The 22,330-nt window shown below is 42.0% G+C and overlaps 1 protein-coding gene across 1 annotated transcript in view; it reads left to right on the top strand.

Moving 5' to 3' along the window:
* The window catches only part of FAM20C (FAM20C, golgi associated secretory pathway kinase), a gene marked incomplete at its 5' end in the record, with an annotated part of 50,775 nt that extends 31,246 nt beyond the window's left edge, over nt 1-19,529 (top strand). Inside the window, 7 exons of the mRNA XM_026053932.1 lie at nt 5,180-5,272; nt 7,032-7,147; nt 15,071-15,251; nt 15,452-15,561; nt 17,260-17,341; nt 17,735-17,794; nt 18,557-19,529. Coding sequence (XP_025909717.1) covers nt 5,180-5,272; nt 7,032-7,147; nt 15,071-15,251; nt 15,452-15,561; nt 17,260-17,341; nt 17,735-17,794; nt 18,557-18,809 — 895 coding nt within the window. The remainder of the gene's footprint in view (nt 1-5,179; nt 5,273-7,031; nt 7,148-15,070; nt 15,252-15,451; nt 15,562-17,259; nt 17,342-17,734; nt 17,795-18,556) is intronic.
* Nucleotides 19,530-22,330: the final 2,801 nt, after the last annotated feature.

Below are 22,330 nucleotides of genomic sequence, written 5' to 3'. Positions count from 1 at the left end.
AAGCCTGAATATCCTGCAGAGGCCCATATTGTCATTTGGATGATAGCAATGAAACGGGCCAAACATCCTTTCTGCAGCACGTTAAATTGCATGTCTTTGCATTGCTGGATTGGCCACTCATTTTCTGGACCATATTCTCCTCTTGTAAACAGCTCGTATCATTCCTCGGAGTGCTCTTTGCCACAGAAAGCCTTGATAAAGCCAATGGCCTCAGCTGCCAAGATTCCACAAGGAGTCGGAAATAGGCACCAGATCTCTCTGCTACTGTCGGCGTAGCCCTGCATTAGCAATATCATTTATCTTCCTAAGGACTTCCACAGCCACTATAATGTATTGTAAAATTAAGTGGCATTTCTTCCACCTGCTGAAACTGATGCCAAACGCGTGGAAAGCCCTCCCTGATGAGATGCCGCCACTCGCAAAATCTAAGTGCCCTCCTAAGGGCTGCAGCTGCCTTGGAGACACGGTTTTTCCTATGGGCTGCCTCCTCCACTTAGAATAATAAGCTTTAGATTATCCCAGGGCACTCTAGATCCCGGTGCTGCCCAATCCAATTTGACATAAGGATTGGAGGGGCAGAAAATCTTGCAAGCAGACACTGAAGTTTTCAGCCTGCTCCTTCCACTAGTATAAAGCAATCATTTATAGAGGAAGGTTGGTAAAATTTCATGTGTGTCTGTGCAGGGAGGAAGGCTTTTCAGATGTGAGGCAACATCTGGGCTACAGCTGCTCGGGGCTGCTGATGAAGCCCCACTGTGGTGCTTCTGATACAGCAAGTCCTCAACAAGCCCCAAAGTCACTGAAACAGCGGCAAACTGCTGAGCAGCACCTATTAGTCTTGTATTAACTCCAAGCCCGGTTTTAAAACACCTTAAATGCTTCCCTGGGAAGGAGATTTTATCAGGCATTGCTGCTTGCCAGGGGAAAATAGTAACAACCCAATAGCAACCGATAGCTGTGGGGAGACCCAGATAATCTCTCTTTATCTGTTCCAATGGCCAAACTGCTCCCTTATCAATGTTAGTTGTGTTCCTGCCAACGCAATTACCGTGCTCCACTGGCCTGTTGTGTCTCGTCCTGATTTCACTGCTGTGGTTTTACTGCCCTTGCAGCCCCTGCGATGCCGCGTGCAGCTGCAAAGGCACTTGCTGTAGTTACAGAACTTGTGCTAGTGGCCAAAACAGAGCAGGGCCTCCATGGCAGAAGGGTCCGACGTGAGCAGACACAATCTCTGTCACGAGAAAGCTGCTGCTTTCATTCTAAACAGCATCGTGTGACCCAAGGAAAGGGATTGCTCTTCATCACGGTCCTCCATGCTGCGCAAGCAGCAGGGTGAGCGCCGTTGTAGTCCTTAATCCTCTCTAATCTGGTCAGTCGATTCCCCCAGTCCCTTGCTAGAGCAGGAATATGGCCTATTTAGAAAATACTTTTTTGGAAACCCCCCACTATGAAGCAGTAGTTTGTCCTCTGATTACTTAAAAGTACACCAATGTCACACAAAAGTGTCTCTGGAAAATCTCGGGACTGCAGCATGGGAAGACAGCTTGTGTCTGCCAGGAGAACACTTGCCTCAGCTTGGTCTGCTTGCCCTATTTTCTAGCTTTTTGGCTGTTTCGTCGATAACATGAGGCCTCCAGTGCCGAGGAGGCCTGGCATCTAGACAGGCTTCTTCTAAGTCACAGGTCACAGCCCCAGCCTGGTGCGTATTGATCCTGGGGACTATATCAGACTAGGGATCCTCAAAGCTAACTATGGATGCCTATGTTAGAGGGTTCATTCCTACATAGCAATTATGAATATTGTAGTTTGAGGACATAATAACTGCTCAGAAAGTGTTTATGCAAACATTTAAGAAAAACTTGAGCCAATGCAATTATTTCCACACCCAAATCACTGTGTCACTCTCTCCCCATATTACCGAGCACCGAAGCTGTGATGGGCAATAGCAAGAATGGGGCTGACTCACCGTATCTGCTCCTGAGTGCGCTCCCCAGGCAGGTCAGGTTTATTTTCCCTCGGTGAGCGCGATTTGCTCATCTAGCCACGAGCCCAGAGCATGGCTGCATCTTGTCTTACGTAAACGCACATTTGCTCCTCATTTGTTTAAGATAAATCTTTACTTCCTCTTCTCCTCCGAGTTGGGCCATGGATGGGAAACGTTCATGGTTTTTGCTCTCCCTTCGGTTCTTGTTTCTGCTCCGCCAGCGTTACCGGTGCTGATTTGTCGCTTCCTCCTGCTGCAATTGGTCTGGTGCCACTGTGTAGTTTGTAACGGTGCGCAGTATCAACAGCTCTCCATCTGTCTCTCCTCCGGAGCTTCCCAGCCTGCCATTATAAATATCTGCCAACTCCTTCTCCAAAGAGACGAGCGCTAGATTCCAACTGTTTGCAAAATAAAGGCAGCAGCCAAAAGCTCTCTCCCGCCGTCCGCAACCTGTGCAGAACCTGTGTGCTCCATGGTGGGAGGTTTTATTGCCGCTGCTGAGGAGCTCTGACCATTGTCTTTAATTTATTAGCCAGCCAAAGTGTGCGCTTCCATGAAGGGTTTAAAATATTGCTCTGTTTGCTCAAATATCTCCTCGCGTGTGTCATTTTATTAGGCCATCTTTCTTCAATAACCATCAGGTAATATACCTGGAAAAAAAAAAACAGACTTTTTTTAAACTTTCCTTTAAAATGTAATTCCGATTTAAAACATGCTGTTTGATGAATTGGTCCCTGTTATTTCATAAGATACTTTAATTGACCTGGAATGGACTCAGAGTCTGTGCTCCTTTCCCAGCCTTTCTCTTGTAGATGGAGGGCCATTTACAACAATCTAAAGCCAGAATAAACTCATAGAATTTGCTGACTTTTTGCCAGCATTACCGAGACAAGAATTTGATCTCCCAGTTCTCTATATGCATGAGTCAAAGCAGGATGTGTTTAGAGGAGTTAGTACCAAACAAGGCAATGCATTGATCTGACTCTGCAAACCAAAAAACGGCACATTTTCTAATAGTGATAAAATAAAATCATGTAGAAATATGTTTGCATTGAGTGAAAAAAAATAGATTATGGTGTAGGTGCCTTTTAAACACCGTTAAACGTATTCACATAGAAGTCTAGTGACTCCAAGCCATGTTAAACTCAGGGAGCTTTTTGAAGTCAGCTTTGTGCTTTAGGGTATGACCATCACACCTATTACCATTTACCACTAAAAAATTGACCAGCACTTTGAAAAGTACCAATATCTCCATTGCCTACCTTGGTGTCAAATTTTGCATGTTTTAGGACAGTCAAGTTCATCATTTTCTAGGAGGGGGTACTATGATTTAATTATATATTACAACAGGGAGAAATACAACCAAGGCTAACACTGCAGGAGAAAAGTGCTTATTACCAAATGAATAATAGCCTGAACCCCATTGCCAGGGAACAAACTGAAAAGTGAAATCAGAACCATCGCTGGGTTATGGAGATATCTGTACTTACAAGGTTGAGATCTACCCTGTCTATAAAACTTAATTTTCTGCATCAAGATTTTCTCGTAAAGGAACAGCCATGATTTGTTTAAACTCGTGGGGAGATAAAAAGCAGATGGTATTGATTAGCTAATTAGTAATATTAGCTTATTAGTAATACTAGCTTATCAGCTGCAGATGTGTTTTAAGTTTGCAAAAGCTGCAGATGAATCTTTTTATCTTCGGTTTGTTGAAGAAATTGAGTTTTTAAATCTAGAAGGGAGGGGAAGTTATGAAGAAACATTTAATCTCTTGTTAATTTCTGTGTTAATCTCTTCCCCTGGATATATATTCCACACTCATATCTATTTTTTTTAGCGGAATATGTATAACAAGGTTGCACCTCTCCTAGTCTCTTGTCCAGATTACACGCTGTGTTGTGCAACTTGCTGCAGGGTCTTGTCTCTCTTCTATTCCTCCCCATGGGTTTGTGCCTCTTCTCTTCTTATTGTGGAGAGAAACCACAGCATTATTTTGTTCCATGGTCACTTCTGGCTTGTCTTCTTATGGATGGTTAGCAACTATAGCAGCCAAAGTGGCTGCTGATTCGATGGCTGAATAGCAGAGCTCTGGCCAAGTCCGCTCCATGACCATTCCTGTCATGATGCCGGGTGGTCTTCCAGCCAGGGCAACGTTGAGGTATTGGTGGCCCCTCCAACCTGCAGTTATATCAGATACAACCAAATATTTGATGTTCCCCTTTGATGCATTTTGCTTGCTGCATTTTGATTGCTGGGGTGTAACACGTGATGAGAACAGTGGCCACCCAAAACAGAGGAAAATGAAAAAAGGTTGGAAAATTATGTTTTCTTCCTATAGGGAACTCTCCTCTTTTGCAGATGCTCTACAGAACAGCTTTGCAATGCTGGCTGTACTCTTAAGACTCCAAAATAGGGCATAATGCAAGCTTAGATGGGGCCTAGACTTTTGTTGCTCAACTGCATGTGGGATGCTCTCCATCCAAAAGCCAGCAGGAGTGGAAATTGCCTGAAGTGAGACAGCGACTTGCTCTTCTGTTACACAGAGAACTTGCTATTTTTAGTAGGGTTTAGTGTTCAAGCTTCAGCCTTTCTGTTCCGTCAGGATGACATTTTTTATTGGTTCTTAAACTGAAGAAACAACAAATTCTGCATCCTCTCTGGAGCACGGTCTTGTTAATATTCTTTGAAACATGACATGTGTCGTGGCCATCAAACTGCAGTGATCCCATTTCTTCCGAACTGAGAAAAACATGTCACTTTTGGCTCTAAGTAATACAAAGGAAGAGTCATATTTTAGATAGGAGCTGCATGACTGCAGAAGATGAAAGAAAAATGTTATTACTTTTGGAAATCTCATAATTACAGTTAATGATAATTTAATGAAATGACATTGTCTTCACTGCTATCACTAATGAAATGTTTGAGAGTGATAAAACAGATCTTGCTAAATAGAGTGAGAATCTTGAGTGGAATAGCAACCTGCACGCGCAAGTCTTGAAATCCTATTTTTTGTTACAGTGGTTTGAAAAAGAAGGTAAAATGAGAGCTACATGGCAAATAATGCATACATGAGGTAGTTAAAGGCCTTCCATTAAGCAAACAATAGTGAACTCCCGAATAACATGCTGATGACTGAGTATTGCTCCTTAGAAATGCTAACCCTTCATTATAACATTCTGCTGTTTTTCTTTGCAGACAAACCAGAGAACAAGAAACCCCGCCTGACTTTTTTTATTTCTCAGATTATGAAAGACATAATGCAGAAATAGCAGCATTTCATTTGGACAGGTAAGTGAAATGGATTTTCATTAAAGGAAAAAAGTAGAAATATTGTGATAAGCTGCTTGCCCTTGGCCAGCCCTGTAACTGAAATGCTTTTAAAAGGGGGGAAAATGGAACAAAGGTGGGCAAACTCCATGAATAAATGAAATGGAAGATGATGAAAGGGTAGATAATAATTAGGAAATAAGACTTGCCCTGGGAATGAGAAAGCTGGCAATAACTAATTTTCAGAAAGAAACAGAAATGACATTGAAGAGGAGCTGAGAAATGAATTTCCTTTGTGATCTGCACGAGGAGAAGACTGATCTCATGGGGAATACGCAGCATGAGGATGACGGAGTTTGGCTCACCCCAGTGAGTTCCAGGGCATGTAAATATGAGCAAGACATCACGAATCATGAGAGTATTCAGAGAGAAATGAATGGGAGGGAGAGGGAGGCCAGGTTTCACAGCCAAGAACTGGCGTCATCCCATACAAGGAGCATATTTAGGCCACAAGTAATTAGGAAGGAGAGGACACTAATGGTCATCCCGTCTTTCTAGATCCCCCAAGCAGAATTAGTGCATACTGTGTTGGATGCTGCAAGACCAGATATGGGTTGGAGCCCCCTCCGCCTGCCCAAATTAAGAGTGGGAATCAAAATTAGTGAGGAATTATTAATGGCACATCTAGAAATTGTGACATTTCATGGGCTGAGTTAGAACTGAAGCTCCCCTCACACCATGAAGTGCCAAGAAACTTCCTACCTAACATCTGAAATTTTGGTCCATAGCTTATTTGGGGCTGGGTCACGTTGCCTGCTAGTTTGATGGTTAGGATCAGAGGGCCTGTTGGTGGGCATCACAGAATACACTTGCCATTAGGAACCATCCTGGTCAGATCCCTAAAGGCATTTCACATTATATGGTGGCTGACCTTGGTGTTGATCTCTTTTGCTTTATATTTTGTTATTGCCATTTTAAGGAAATGGTATTGTAGGACAAAGCATTTATCAAGCTTCTGATGGAAAGTATGCTAAATATCTACACGGTAAGCAGAAAAAAACAGTTGCTATCAGAGATAGAAAATCTTATCAGCAGACAAAGGACAAAGAAAACCCACCTACAAGGAGGCTTTTTAAGGGGATTTTGCTGTTACTGTATCTAATAGCAATGCTTCATAGGGAGCTTATTATGATCTCCTAAAGAGAAAGTTTGGGGGTAGTAAAAGACTCTTTATCCCTTTTTTGCCCTAGGGAAAATTTTTAGTATCTGGGAGATATTGCTTAGGCTGGTATACGGGAAGAAGAGCAGAAGAAAATAAATCAAAGAAATCTGTTGGGATAAAAATAAAACAGTTTTTAGGTCTAATAGCTGGATTTTTTTTTTTTCCTAATGAAAGAGAGACACTGAATCCCCATTACTCAGGTCAGTTAAAAATCGGTGAGCAAAATGTGTTTTATAACAATCCTGCATTGGCACAAGGTCAAAACCTAGTCTCTACTATCTACTTTCTGGAACTTTTTGTCACTTGATGTTTTCCATGGAACATTGTGTTCCTATGTTCTTCTGAATATTGTGTCTGCTTCACACAATGTAAGCCAGAACTGATGGCCTTCAAGACATGTTTTGTAGAATATTATACAAAAGACTATCCAGTTTAAGGTTGATGGATTTTTTACCACTAAGACCACAGATTGATGATGTCTTCAGAGTGTAATGTGCCTTCCTAGTACAAACAGCTATCATTGTATTTTAATCCTCTACATAAACTCTCCCTTTCCAGGATCCTGGATTTCCGTCGTGTCCCCCCTGTTGCAGGCAGATTGGTTAACATGACCAGAGAAATAAGAGATGTTACTCGTGACAAGAAACTGTGGAGAACATTTTTCATCTCACCAGGTAGGCTTAGAAATGGCACTGTATTCTTCCATGCCACCCAATACATGTTTAAGGAAAGGATGAATAGATTGTTTAATTGCTCAGATATTTCTAATAGAACTGTCTTCTGGACCTTTGAATAAATATAAATGTGGAGACAGAGTTTGCAAAGCAGACTATATTGTTTTGAATTGAGTACCTTTACCCTTGAAAACTTATCCACAGAGATGGGCTTTTAGGTTCATGAAAGCAAAGAATTCAACAAAGCTTTATGTAAAGCAATTTCCAAAGCAATTTCTTCTGTTGCTTGCAGTTAACCCCAAACCTTATTATTTAGCCCATTAGTTAATTTGACTTTTTTTTTTCCCTAGTGCTAGGTGATCAGTCACTTCTGTTGGTCAGATGTGTTTATTTTTGCTTTTTTTTCCTGTTTCACTGGAGGACTGAAACCTAATTTTCTGAGCTACACTCCTCACTGTTTATTACAAAAGGAGTCTCAAAAAACTAAAATGAAGCAAATAGATGTGTGGCATATCTTGCCTCCATCTGAAAGCCACTCTTGGCAGAAGCCAGGGTAGAAGTGCCTTGAATTGTTCCCAGTCCTCAGTCTTGCTTTTAGTGTTGGCCTCAGGAACAATTATTATTCTCTCTTTCTATGAATATTCTCTCGTTCTCAACATCTGGTGGCCCCAACAGAAGCAGAGCTGTACAAACCCAAAATAAAACCAGGCTCTGCTCACCAGAATACATAACCAAAACAGGACAGGCGAAGGGTGGAAGAAGGATCATCTCTGATTACCATGTGGGGTGCTGAAACAGAGAAATGGAGCCTCTGAATCAAGGCACTAAAAACAAACTAAATACATTCTTAGAGAAAGAATATATAGGGAACCATTCAATTTAAAGCATGTGGGGATGTTCCAGTGAGTTTAATTCATATTATTTCAGCTCTGTGCAACTGCGTTTTACTGAACTCAGGCTGTGATTTGTAGAGGCAGGAAATCAGGAGCGGAAATCTCCCGAGATCCAGGAGTGCTCCTGTGCACTGGCTGTTCAGCCTTGATCCCAAAGTCACGGTCCAAGGACTTCACCAGCTCCTCCCAACTGAAACTGTAATTCAGTGCTCTTAGTTAGAGACCAAGGCACTTTCACTGCAGAGTTTTATCTCCTAAAATGTTCATTACAGTTTTGTGATCACCAATAAACTCATTGTTATGGCAGCATTTTTAGCCTAATATTGATGTTTTCTTAGCTTAATATTTATGTTCAGCTCGAGAGCACACGGTATAGCAGGCAGTTATTTAGTTCAGTAACTTCGCTTGTAAAATACATTACATAATTACATCTTCCTTTGTGTCACGAGTGCTCCATTTTAACACGTACCACTGGCAGTGTTCACAGAATGTGATGTGCAGGCACTTTGTGTGCTCCAGTTAGGCACTTGCTTCTCCCGCTCTCTCCTCCTCTCTCTCCCTCTCTGTCTCTCTACATTTTTTTTTCGCTTTGCTGGCAAACATTTATTCATGAAAACTGATAAAAAAAATGCAGCTGTTAATGGGCATAAGGTACTTTGATTCGTTTGAAATACTAACCATTTTATTCCCATTTTATCAAGGCAGATATGGATTAGTGGACTAGCTTGCTTTTTACTCTTTGCAGGTTATATATCAAGGCTTAAAGGGGAACTTCAGTGGTTTCTGAGAATCACAAAACTGTACTCAAGTATCACACAGCTCACAGCAGCAAGAGCAAGGGATTGTGGAGTAAGGCTGCCAGTTAGGATGAAGATCTTTATCTTGTCATTATGAAATTCCTGACATCCAAAGGAGGATCCAAGCATAATCCTTCATTCAAATTTATTTAGAGGAATTGGATAAATTCAATTAAAATATTTGATTAGCCATGAATCAGGCTTTTCTGTAGAATAAAGCACTTAGGCAATTGATTTTTCTTTTAGTTTTACATTTCTGAAATCAATATACTCTGCTTAAATCATGCTGGTTAGTTGTCAGAGTTCCTTTCTATAAGACCCATGTTAATTAGTTGGATTCACATTAACATATGCCCAACCTCCATCTTGTATTTCATCCTGACCTTACAAAGCAGGCTTTAATTAGTGCCTAATGAAAATGTAATAGCGATCCTAAATTAAGCATTTAGAAACAAATTCACGAAACCTAACAGGGAGCTCAAGAAGCAGATTAAGGACAGAAATGGAAAAAGACTTGGAAAAATCGCTACCGTGGAATGTGGTGGGTACAATGTGACTGGAGCCCTGTGGGCAATGCCTGTGCCCGAGAGCTGATGCTCCTTTCAAAGGAGGCAAAGGGTGGAGGGCATCAACGAGTGCTACCTGGTGAGAGGCCACTGACTGCTCCTGTTCCCATCTCCTGGAGCATCCCACTGCTGCCTGCAGGGTGGTAGGATGCTCAGCAGCATCTTGGGGTGAAGGTGCTGCATGGCCCTTGCAGAGGGAACCCCTGTTATGGCATTGATGGTGATGAAGCATCATAAGGATATTGGACAAGTGTGAGTTTGGGACCATAAAAGATTCATCAGGCTAGCTCATGAGTGGGGACCCTAAGAGAGACCTGAAGAGGCTGACTTGTCTCCTCTTGCAAGATGAAGGTGGAATTGATTAAGCAATGAGTGGACAATTGATTTTAAGGTAGAGTTGGCTACAGAGGTGGAGAATTGTGGTCTTCCAAGAGGCAGTCTGTACCCACATGGCACCACCATGCCCCCTCTGGGACACTCGTCTAGGCACATGTGGTTCTGCATCTGTATCTCCAGCAAAGCCCAGGCACAAGTTATGGTTGTGGGGACACATAGTGCATCTGCTAAAATATCCCTCTTTATGCACCCATATATACCTGCCAAAATGAAAGGACCTAAGTGTCAGTCATTCTCTACAGCTCATTCACTCAGGCTAGGAGACCACCATTTGCAGAGAAAATCCTCTGAGGGGAAATATTGTCCGTGTTTTCTTGAAGAACACATCAGGACAACTGTGAGGTATCCAAAAAACCTCCCTAGGTTTCCCTGTCTGGGTGATTTCCCAGGATGTGGTCCTACAAAACATGGAAATAAGGCTCTCAATGTCAGCAAGGTGCAGGCAGGTGTTTTTCCATGCTGCCCTGCAGAGAAGCCTTCATTTTTGCCATTGGAAAGTGTAAATGACTGAGACGAGACAGGACTAGGGTCGGTCAATACATTAGACTGCATTCGGAGAGAAAGCAGACGGCAGGAAAGTGCACTTCCAGGCAGTTTGGGCTAAACAGGAGAAATGGAATTAGGTCAGTAATTATTTAAATTAATTTTACATCCTTTGCAGTAGGGCAGACAGCAGCAGCCCTGCTACTCTTACAAATGAATGGTAATTTGCTAGGAAAAAAAAAAAGCATATTAATGATGTCAGCCTTCGTTTTGGAAGTAATTGAGGCAGCAGCTTAAAGAAATCAATGTTACACAGCTAGTAAGCATTACGTTTTTTGTTCAAATTTTGTTTCAAGGGATTATGGATTTTTTTTTCCTCCCAGCAAACAATGGGAGATCTGAATTAGTTATTATTTTGAGCAGGTAAATGAAAGATCTTTTCATCCATTGCTTTAGTAAATATTCAGGTTTCTTTCAAATGTTTCACTAGGTTGCTAAATATCCACTGTTATCAGTCATGCAAATTGCAATAAAAAAAATTTGCTCTGCCGAATGATTTGCATTAAGGTTCCTACAGTTGTTCCTCTTCTCCCTAAGAAGAATTATTGTTCAGATATCTGGACAGTGCATATAATACATGTATGGATAAGGCACACTGTAGTTCTTCATTGTTATCATTAATTCCAATTTTTTTCTCTTACTTTTAACCTTAGAATAGCTGAACCCTACTCTTGGCTTAGGATTCCCTGGGAAGCATTTTGTATGTGTCTCTAACTAGACTTTTTTCCTTAAATGTGTTTGAAAATCAGGTTATCTACTGAGGTTTCCAAGATGCTTTCTATTTCACCTTTAAATCTGAAATGAGAATTGCATTTCCTTATTTTTGTCACTGTTTTTCTTGTACAGTTTAAAGAGAGAATGAATGTTTTTCCTCAGGTAATAATTTGGGTGCTTCCTCCTAGTTTCTATATGTAAGCATTAGGGTGGATATATCAATCAATTGAAGCAGCTAATTACTTCAGTAGTGAAACCTGAGGTCCAGCACCCAAGATACAGCCTTCCCCCACTCAAGAAGCCAGACAGGAGAGGACACACCAAGGTTGAGCCCAGAGACACTTCTCAGCTGTCGGGAAAAGCTTTGCTCTTGCAAACAGCTCCTCCCAAAGAAATACAACTTTAGCCCGGTTTTGCTGGCCTAATGACAGGCTGTGTCCTCCCATGCCTCCGAGAACTCAACTCTTGGGGCTGTCAAGGGGTGTCCTGCATTAAACCCCAATGTGGAGGAGGAGAGATTAAGGGCAGCACGCCCACGAGTTATGCTGCTCTGCAGCAGTCAAGGTGATCACTGTGATAGCCCCCAACCTTTCCTGAAGATTTATCAGAATACAAACGCACGATTATTGTCAAATGATTAGTCCCAGTTGCTGCCAGTGACAATACAGAGCAGGGCTCCATTGTTCCTTAAGTTAAATTCAGAAGCAAACTACTAAACACAGTATTTATCTTCCTGCTGTGCAGAGTGCTGTGTTTAATACAATTCCTTCTTTTCCCAAAGGTCAGATTTCCACCCCACGCAGCGGCGGCGGCAGCAGCACCGCAGTGGCATTGCGCTGCCTTGTGCTCTTTACAGAGCTGCTACAGCTCTGCACAACCAGCCACGAGCTCCCTGCAGCCCGCAGGAAGGTTCCTACAACCCCTCACACATAAATTGTCAGGGGCCATGAAGATGTATCTCGCTGGGGCACTTACCTGCACAAATGAGCAGGTGGTGCTGACGCAGCCAAACCAAAGCACGAGCCCCACTGCAATTTTGTGTAGAAAACCACTTCTTTCTGCAGAAGCAACCCCTCACTGCAGAGCAGGGGAGGATCCTGCCTTCTATTGAGAGATCAGGCACAGGGGAAATAAGGATATCTTTATATCTCCTAACTCTTCTTGGCTAGCCTGCAGCAAGGAGCATCATCTGTGTGTGATTTCTTGTAAATCATCCTCTGTGGCAGCCTGGAGCTCCTCAAAATACTTTGTCTGCAATTGTTTCTTTAAAGGTACAAGTCACAGCTGTTTCTCCGCAGTTTTTATTGGCTGAGTGTATTCCAGCCTTCCTAATGACCCAATATCATCCTCCTGTTTCCAAGCCATCTGCAGCTTGCAGCACTGCCCACAGGTGCTTGGACAACCTCTTGCTTTCATCCTGAATTATGGAAGACATTTACATGGAGGCATGAAATTCCCTTGGTTTTGCCAGGATGATCAAAGACTAAGTTAAGGCATCCATGAAGCCCTGTAAAAGCTATGCCAAGTCCATTGCTGTGATAGTATTTTTGAAAAGAAAACTGATGAGACTTTGTAGTTTGCAGAGCCATGATCTAATGGCTTATGTTAAATTGGGTTTATCTATACTTTGACTGTACATTTAATTTTAGACTAATGAAATAAGTGGGTCTGAAGGAGGCCCACCAAGATGTTGTGAGGCTGCAGCATATGGCATACAGGAGGGATTTGGATTTATTTGAGTGGAGAAAAAAAGATAATCCTGGACTGACTCTGAAGTTTGTCCTGGCGTGAAGCAGCAGGTTGGACTAGAGACCTCCAGAGGTTCTTTCCAACCCAAGTTTCCCTGTGATTCTGTGATTATTTTCCTACACACTTTATAAGTAGTTTTTCAAAGATCTACATTCAGAGAAATGTGAGATACAGTAATGATTGAAAGGCATTCTGTTTACAAGCTAATAGTCATAGCATGTGATGAGTAGTACCACACAGAGGTGGCCGAGGTGACTACAGGAAATAAAAAGGCCAACTGGCTAATTGGTCATTTCTTAGCCAACACGCAGTCTCCAGCTACTACTCCTTTAATTAACATGTTAAGGGACTAACTATATCTCTCAGGAAGATCTTTTAAAATGCTTTTAAGAAAGTGTAGTATGCTTGATAAAATGTTTGTAATAACGGAACTAAAAATGGAAGTACAGACATGCTAAGTGCTCCTTTTCTTCCCTTTATAATTTCTGTTCTTCATTTTCTCCTCCCTGCAAGTACTTTCAGTAAATGCCAACAAGGTTTTTGACCACAGGGTAAATATTTCTGGACTGAATCAGAATGTGCAGAGCCAGTATGAACCAACACTGAGAAAGCAAATACACAGCTCAGATGGGAACTGCTCTTCGCTGCCACAGGTAGTGGTGAAGAACAGTGGTGGCCCTTATGAGTCAGCCACCACACAGGGATGTGTGTAACGTGTCTAGCATGAAGTGATCGCAGTATAACGGACAAACATGATGATCATCAATGGAGGCTTGTTAACGAGTAACTTGGACAAGCCAAAATATAACACTTCAGTCTTAGCATCTGATTTATTTGGTGAAATTCCAGCACTGTCTGTCTCTAGTTAATAGAGGGACCTAGTTAAGACCATTATAACCATCACAAGACCTTATTTTTCCTCTGCCTTCTCCTGCTCGACCTTCATGTTGGCCTTTTTCTCCATTCCATCCGTTTTCACCGGAGCAGTGGGGCCAGCCTTTCTCCCTGTCTTCCTCACTCTTCATCACATGCACATGCCATCTCCAGCGGGGCATCTGCCAGCCCAAGTTCAGACTGTGCCATGAGGAGCAGCATCACGGCGATGCAGAGAGCGCCTTGCTGCAAGGCATCGCTGAGATGAGAAATAACCAGCTCCCTTTTCAGAGCAGCAGGGTCTTTGCTAGTGGGCAAGCAAGGGGACGTGTGTTAAAATCACCTCCATCTATTTACTAGCCCTCCCCAGGCTCATTTTGATTCTGCTTGAAGACAGAGAGTCACTCTGAAGCAACAGTCCAATGTAGAGGCCTTGCAGGGAATTAGGAAGTCCTGTAACTTCTCTGCATCGTTGTGTATTATCATAAGAAAAAGACATAGTTTTGGTCTAATACCATTTTATATGTGTAAATCAACTGCGGAATGTGTTATAGTAGACCAGCAAAAACATTGTGCTCCTATTCTCGTTCATAACCCGCTGCTGGTGTGTTTGGGGGGGATGAGATACCCTTTCCTGCCTTGAATGAATTCACTTGGGAGTGGAGCTATTTCTTGTAAAGAGCTGGGATATTCTTGTTGTTTCAGAAATGTATGATGGCAGCTTTGGGGAGATTTTAAAGTAAGATACACTTTAAAATATGTTTATGCTGCTGCTGCAGGGCTTTTCTTCTGTTTTTTTTTGCAATAATGTGATGTATGGAAGAGGAAATTCGTGTTTAGGATGTATACTTAAAGAGTTAGATCTGTGATATTTCCACCTTCCACAAACAGGCCTACATTTGTTTGTGTGATGAACAGTTCTCCTTAGCGAAACTGCCAATTCTTCTCACATGAGAAAGTAAATGAGTAAAACGTTGTTGTCTGTTCTTAGAGGAAATGAGCCAAGATTTTGAAAGGCGACTTAATTTTGGTCATGCTCTATTGTTCAGCTGTGTGATTTGGGGCTCCAGCCACCCTAGCTCAAATAGAGTAATAAATATATCTCAGAGGATGTAGTGCGGGAAGCTGCAAGAGGAAAGGAAAGGCTAAAAAGCACCTTTTTTATTTGGGGCTCTGGAATCTCTATGAATTGGAAATAGTCATAGAGAGTTAATGTAGAATATGATCCCAACCAGTGAAATAAATTGGTCTTTTTAGTGGGTTCAGTGAAAGAAAACTGTGGTAGCAGTGGGTCGGGGTTTTATTTCTGCTCATGTTACTTCAGTGTTTTTTATGAATTCTTGAACAGTAATTTAAGAGGAGGTTTTAAAATTTTTTTCTTTTATTTGCCAGCTAACAACATCTGCTTCTACGGCGAATGCTCATACTACTGCTCAACTGAGCATGCCTTGTGTGGGAAACCAGATCAGATTGAAGGCTCTCTAGCTGCTTTCCTACCTGATTTGTCTTTAGCTAAAAGGAAAACCTGGAGAAACCCTTGGAGACGGTCCTACCACAAGCGCAAGAAAGCAGAGTGAGTAGTGGTGAGCAAAGGGTTTGCCAGCTGCAGGGCAAGACAGAAGAATAAATGGTGCTTCAGTCGCTGCACCTCCCTCTAAAGCAGTCAGCTTATGGGAGCATTTGCATGACACCAGTGTTCCAGCCCCTAGAATAGATATTTAAGCAACCTTTTTATGTCACGTAAAGTATCAAAATATTGGCTTTTTTTTTCAGATGGGAAGTTGATCCAGATTATTGTGAAGAGGTTAAACAAACACCTCCATATGACAGTGGGACCAGAATCCTGGATATAATGGATATGACAATTTTTGATTTCCTAATGGGTATGTTTCATCTCTTTCAAAAATTAAATGCAATATTTAATCAGAAAAAATCCACTTCTTTCTACACCACTTTGCATAGCAAAGCAATTCACTAAACCATGGTTGAAGCTGCATTTATCGTGGCATTCTATGATTATGAGAAAGTGCCAATTTATATGGTTGTGTATTCCTGTCAGTGCAGATTAAAGGAATAAAGATGAGCACAAATACATAGTGAAGAGCACAGGTCATGCTAGTCTTCTTCACAACAGTTAAGAGCTTCACTGTTCACCTTGCAATAAATGCTTGGCCTTATCCTAAGCCTAAATCCTTGGCTTTAGTTCTGTGTGTTCCTACATGCACATGCAAACACTGGCCATTACTGGCACATTCTTGCTGCTTGGTCTATAAAGCATCAGAGAGGGAAAAAAGAAGCGCTGATTGATAATGAAGGCAGCTGCAGAATGTATCAGGAATACTGATTTTTAAGTAGCCTGATCAAAGTAAAATAAATATTAACAATTAAGTAACAGCAACCAATTCCAAGCTATCTCAGTGGTTAAGATAGGGATGTTCTCATATGAAACTTACTCCAATTCGGACAATGTGCCTAAAGGTGTCAGCGGGCATATTTGATCTTCAGGTACCTGCCAGTACCACTACACCATCCTCAGCCATTTCTGCTACTGAGTTCTTGCAAAAGACTCTGCAGCAGCAGCCAGCTCACAGCTCAGGAGCCATATGTGGCATCCGCAGATGGATCACGAACCCCACCACGCAGGCAAAATTCATTGCTTGGCACCAAGACATTGGCACACACTGGGACAACATTGACCTGAAAATGCAGATCACACGTCTGCCTGCCAGGGGTGCCCAAGGAGCAGCTGTTCAGCTGGTACCACCACAACAGTAGCCTAACCCATACGCTAGAGTCATAATATTGTGCTGGCTTCCCGAGCAGCCTGAAATTTGAACAAATTTCTTAACCAGCAAAAAACAGAATGTTTGATTGTTGTTCCAAATATTTAACATAATGTTACTGAAGTCCAATGGGTTAACATGCCTGCTTGTAGTATGCGTTTTCCTAATCTAAAAATGGCTTCCCTAAGCCATAACTATGGCCTCTAACTGTGGCCTCACAGCCAGCACAGGTAACATCGCTGCTTGGCAAGTTACACCGACTGAGGTTTGGAGCATCAGGGCTTCAGTTTCCACGGAAGAAGTTCTGCTGGCTTAGGACCAGGCTATCCCTCGATTGACTGGGCTGTCCAAGCACTTAAGATGCCACGGTGCTAGATTGAGATTTCCCTCAGGAACCCAGGTTTCTAAGTGGGGAGGAAGCTCCTTTTTCAACTCTAGAGGATCAACAAAGAGATAAAGCATGATATGTTACAGACGACTTGAAAAGCTCATCTTTTCTTCCAAAAGGTCTGATGACCAGACACGAAAGGGAGATGGTACAGATGCCTTTGGGACTACTTTTAAGAGAAAATCTCCCCTCTCCAATATTGCACACCTTGGGATTCCCAAGAGACTCCTAATAGTGAAGGATAAGCTCAAAGTTCAGCTGAAGTGGGAAAGTGTGGCATTGCCAAACAGCCACCATGTTTGGAGGAACACAATGGTTCTTGCTGAACCTGGGCTAATGTGTTGTCTGCTGGCCTGCCCACCCAGCAGCAAACCCAACTAAAAATGGTGCTTTTTGTCTTTGTTCCATAGGTAACATGGATCGACATCACTATGAAACCTTTGAAAAGTTTGGAAATGAAACTTTTATTATCCACTTAGATAACGGAAGAGGGTAAGTATCTTTAATAACTGTTATGAGCAATGAAATAATTCTGGCCAAGCTAATTATTCAACAGTAATCCTTTTGAGATTAATTTTGTGTCCTATAATTTATAAATTATTAACAGCTTTTCATATAATAGAACAGTATTGAAAGCCTCAAGTGGAAACAAGTCTTCTTTGCTATTCAGGCACAGATTTGCCTCATCCGTACCTCAGAGTTTATGAGGTGAATAGTTCAGCAAAGAATGGCACAAAAGAAATCCAGATAAATGTCCAGATTTGCTCCAGTCCAGTTAAGCAAACACAGGGAATTTTTGTTTCCATATTCTGGACTGAAAAGAAATGTGTGCAAGTTAATCTTTAAAATAGCCTTTGCCATATTCTTGTTCTTACTTTTAAATAGGTTTGGAAAATATTCCCACGATGAACTTTCCATATTGGTGCCTTTAAACCAGTGCTGCAGGTATGTGTCATCTCCATGTTTCCTTCCCATTTTGTGTTGCTGTTCCCACCAGCAGGACTGAAATTCCCAGTGAGCCTCTTACTGGTCTCAGTGACCTCTCTTATGACATGGAAGGAAGAAAATGTCACAGGGAGCCTGGTGAGCCTGACCTGAACTAGCCCTGAGCATTGGCACAAATGTGCTTAAGTGCTTTGATAAGATCAAGCCCTCATGGAAAGAGTGTTCTTGTAGGCTGTAGCATGACACATTATTTATATTTTGCTTCATTAAGGCAAAATACACCTGCCATTGAAAGCAAAGGGCAAAACTGCTCTACACTAGTTCATACTCTTCATAGGAGGTTTTCCACAGCGCCCAGAGCCAACTTTCAGTGATGCTCAGTGTTTTGGCTTGGCACAAGCTCTTTGGCTCTGGAGACACAAGGGTATCTCTGCAGGATTATACACTGCTGAGCTTCTCCCACTTGCAGGGATGAACATGAGCACCAGAGCTACAGAATGCTCTGTGATGGTGCCTTGCATGGACCACCATCGTGAAAGCTCTTTGTGCTTCACTGTAGAGCTGAGCTCTGAAACCTCTCCCTATCTATCAACATCATTAGTCAGGTGAAAACTTGTTAGCAATATGACACTGACAGTTTGACACCATTTCAGCTAAGAAGGTTTTTACGCTATTATCAGGATGCTGAACATAACCCTTTTAGCCTCACTGAACTAAGTAGCGATGAAAATACTGATTTGCATTTTCTTCTTTTTCTCTTAGAATAAGGAAGTCAACCTATCTGCGATTACAGTTGTTAGCCAAGGAGGAGTACAAGCTCAGTCTCTTGATGAAGGAGTCTTTGCTAAAGGATAAAGTAGCGCCCATTCTCTATCAGCCTCACTTGGAGGCCATGGACAGGCGGCTACGGATTGTCCTCAAGGCTGTTAGCGACTGTATAGAAAAGGATGGTTACGACAACGTGGTTGAAAATGACTTTAACACTGATGTTAACACTGTTACGACCGAGAGGTAGTGAAATCGTGAAATCGCAAGACTACGTTTTTACCAGCCAAGTAAAGAAGATTCAAAAAGGAAAAAAAAAAGAACAAAAGTCTTGCAAAAGACTGTGTATGCCACTTTGTGAATTCAGTGAATTCAGAAAATGAAATATAATTGTTCCCAAAGTAGGTAAAGTGTAGACTCTGCAAAGGATTAGTTCATTAAGAAAAATAAGTCTAATGTGATGCTTTTCGTCAGTACCTAAAAGAGATTATGAAAAAATTCAGAAAATATTCAGATCACTGACAGACTGCAGTCTGATAGCAAACCACCTCCTGTCCTTTTTGTATAGAAAGGAGGCCTTTACTTAATATTTTGTATTTATATATGGTATATCTGCAAAATCCAAACCTACCTACCAAATTTAACTAAAGAGGGACAGCACAGTTTTGTGACTCACACTTATTTATGGTGACAGTCCACTTAGTACTTTGTGTTAACCCTTTAAGTGCTCTAATTCACTGTATCTTATTTAAGTTGAATGCTTTTTCCCCCCCCCAGATACTCAGCATTTAAAGGGTTAAGGCATTACAAACTTCTAAAGGCAAAAATAACAATAATAATTACAGTGATTACCAGAAGGGAAATTCACTAATTGTTCATTGACAGGAATACTTGAATGTTGGTTTTACAAGTGATGTAAAATGACAAGTTGTACTATTTATCCATAAGGAGGTAGCAGCTCTTATCTTTCTAGACTATCATAGCCGAGCTGCTGCTTTTCAACTTTGCTTTTGATAGTTTTGTGTAAATATATACATATATGGGTAAAAAGCTGCTTTCGGCAGCTCTAGGCTTACTTTTGCAGCATTTTTGTGGAATTGTTTGCAACGTGGTAAAAGTGCAATAAAGATATGGCAAAACGTGTAGCCATCATGTCTAAATGGATTCATTTTTCAGAGCAAAGCTTGTTCAGAGAAGTTACATACAGCAGCCAAATACTCCAGAAGTGGTTGTTTAAATTTTGTAGCAATAGAAAATTGAGTTAGAGCAGGGAATTGATGATTAATATACATTATAATTCTGACAAGGACCATGCTGTTGAAAATGGCTAATCTTTATGAAAACACTGTTTTGAATATCATTTCATTATGTCTTCCTCTTGCAATTGTAGCTGTAGAAACAAGCTGTATAGCAACACCTCTAAAAGATTATGGCTTGACACACTGCCCAGACAATTTAAATACTTCAGTTCCTCTAACTTGGGTAATAAAAGCTAGCACATAGTCTAGGAAAACAGCCTAAATTAACTAAAAACATAGTTTTGTCAACTAAACAGTTTTGCTCCACGTATAGTTGAGCTCAGGTAACATTTGTGGAGACTTTCAGCCTGGAAGTAGCATATAAATTGATCAAGTGGCTGTATTAGACTTGCAGAAACGCTGTGTTCAACAGAAGGAATCCCTCATTCCTGTTTTGGGTGCAAGAGAGAATTCATTATGACAGTATCCATCACAGCCATAATTCAAAGCTGTCATTTGTTGCATTTTATGGCTTTCTTTTAAAGGACTTTTAAGCACAGACTTTAAAAACTTGTAGCCAGCTAGACTAAAATGTAAGCATTTCAGCACAGCCTGGCAGTATTAAATTTATGAGTGAGGAAAAGGCTGTTATATAGCCTCATTTATGTAGGCTGATACATCATAACTGAATTTTTTTCCTTTTACTACCATTGTTTCCGACTCACTTGACTCACACAGCCTAGAAAGATGACAGAACACCTCAGATTGTGCAACTGGCCATGAACTGGGAAAATTCCACTTTCGCCCCATGGCTCTTTCACTTGCAGAGCGGCAGACGATGCCCTTGCAGTACAGGGCTTGGCGCTGGCAGTGCCTCCCAGACAGCCTAAAGGCCCAAGCTATGAGACTGCAGTGAGGTTAAACGAGCAATATATACCCACCGAATTCCTATTCCCTGAGAGACTACATGCAGAGTAATTGCAAATCTTAATTTCTTTTACTTGCTTTACCCTAAAACAAGCACTGCCTGGCTGTGATTTTCTCTCAGGTGCTGCGGGATTGTGCCAGGATAGGGAAGCTGGCAGAGATTGGCCAGAGCCCATCAGGGTGGACTAAGTGTCTACAAAATTCTTCCACCATGGCAGTTCTGCTTTCCAGTGGGAATTCGCTCTGCCAGGGGCTCTGGGCCTGGAATACTGATTTTGCCGTGGAACCGCAGCTCTTGGCAGACTCTTACCTTAGTCACCAGAAGAGGATCAGATGAGGCAGGGCTCTTCTCTCTTTACAAGCTGGGTTGCAAGTCGGGAGCTGCTGGCAGTCCAGCTAAAGGCCTTTGCAGAAAGCTGCTTGGACAGGAAGAAGGCTGTGTCAATATTTTGAATCCGATTCTGGGTCTGTATAAGCTAAATTAGTAGTGTTTTTACAGACCCCTTAACTGAGGATCACTCATCCTTGCTACACAGTAGTCAGCTCTGTAGGATCTTTGTTTTCTTTCCTTTGAGGCCTACATTAAATATAGGCCTACTCTGAGGCCTACATTTGAGCTGCCCGTGCCACAATTTGTCATAATCCTACAAAAACTCCCTTCAGTTCTTACAAACAGAAAAATCCTGGGCTGCCTTCAGTCCTAAAATAAATGTACTGAAAATCCAAAGGAGGATTTCTCTTTGGGATGAGATATAAGAAGCCCCTGGAAGAAGGAAAAGCGGGCAGAGTAGGGGTAGATTTACTGCACCTGACCATCATCAGCACAAACCCACCCCAGGTTGCACAGGCAGTAAATGGGAACAGCTGGTTTTGGTCTCTCTGCAAAGAAACTGAGGTCTTTTGGATAAAAGAAGCCGTGCAAACTAGCCTGATCTGTGATAAGCCTGATTAATTAAAAAAAGGCCATGTTTCTCTGTATCAGGAAGCTCTGGTGTATTTGGGTTTGTGCTGCCCGGTAGCTAGAGCTTTGACTCATATTAATTTTGTGGGAATTTGGAAAGGAAAATGATTATTGCTGTATTCCAATCTTTCCTTTCTATGCAGGTGGGGGTGAGCAGGCATGGCAGAAGGGAAATCAGAGAAGGGTTGTGAGCTCCTAGCTGCCTGACAGCTCCTGGGGTTAAGACAGTCTTCCAAATAGCTAAATACAGCCAAGGGTAGGGGGAAAACTGCTTCTGGGTGCACCTGCAGAGCCCCAAGACAGCCAGTGCTCTGAGCTAGGATCTGGCCTTAGTTTCCTCCAGTGAAAATCTGACTTCTCTTTTTTCTTTTTTTTGGTGAGCTTTTAGGCAAACAAAAAGACTTTGCTCTCCCAGGATGAAACACATCTTCCTGCAGTCAACCAGAGCTTTCGGAGCTATGTTGGCAGTATTTACAATTGGAGGGCCTCTTTGCTTGTTCTCGGTGGGCTCGTGGGGAGAGCATCACGCGCTTGTTGTGTGGCAGTCGTTCACTTGAGCGCGCACGTGTGGCTGCCGGATTACCGCAGCGAGAGGCAATGCCTCTGAAAGGGCTGTCACTGTGTATTAGGTCAATAATCCATGAA

Source organism: Nothoprocta perdicaria, unplaced genomic scaffold (genome assembly GCF_003342845.1).
Source record: "Nothoprocta perdicaria isolate Ctin4 unplaced genomic scaffold, notPer1 scaffold_12, whole genome shotgun sequence".
NCBI classification, from domain to species: Eukaryota; Metazoa; Chordata; class Aves; order Tinamiformes; family Tinamidae; genus Nothoprocta; species Nothoprocta perdicaria.
Note: the sequence above shows the minus strand (reverse complement) of the source record. Positions and strands in the feature narration are given on the sequence as shown.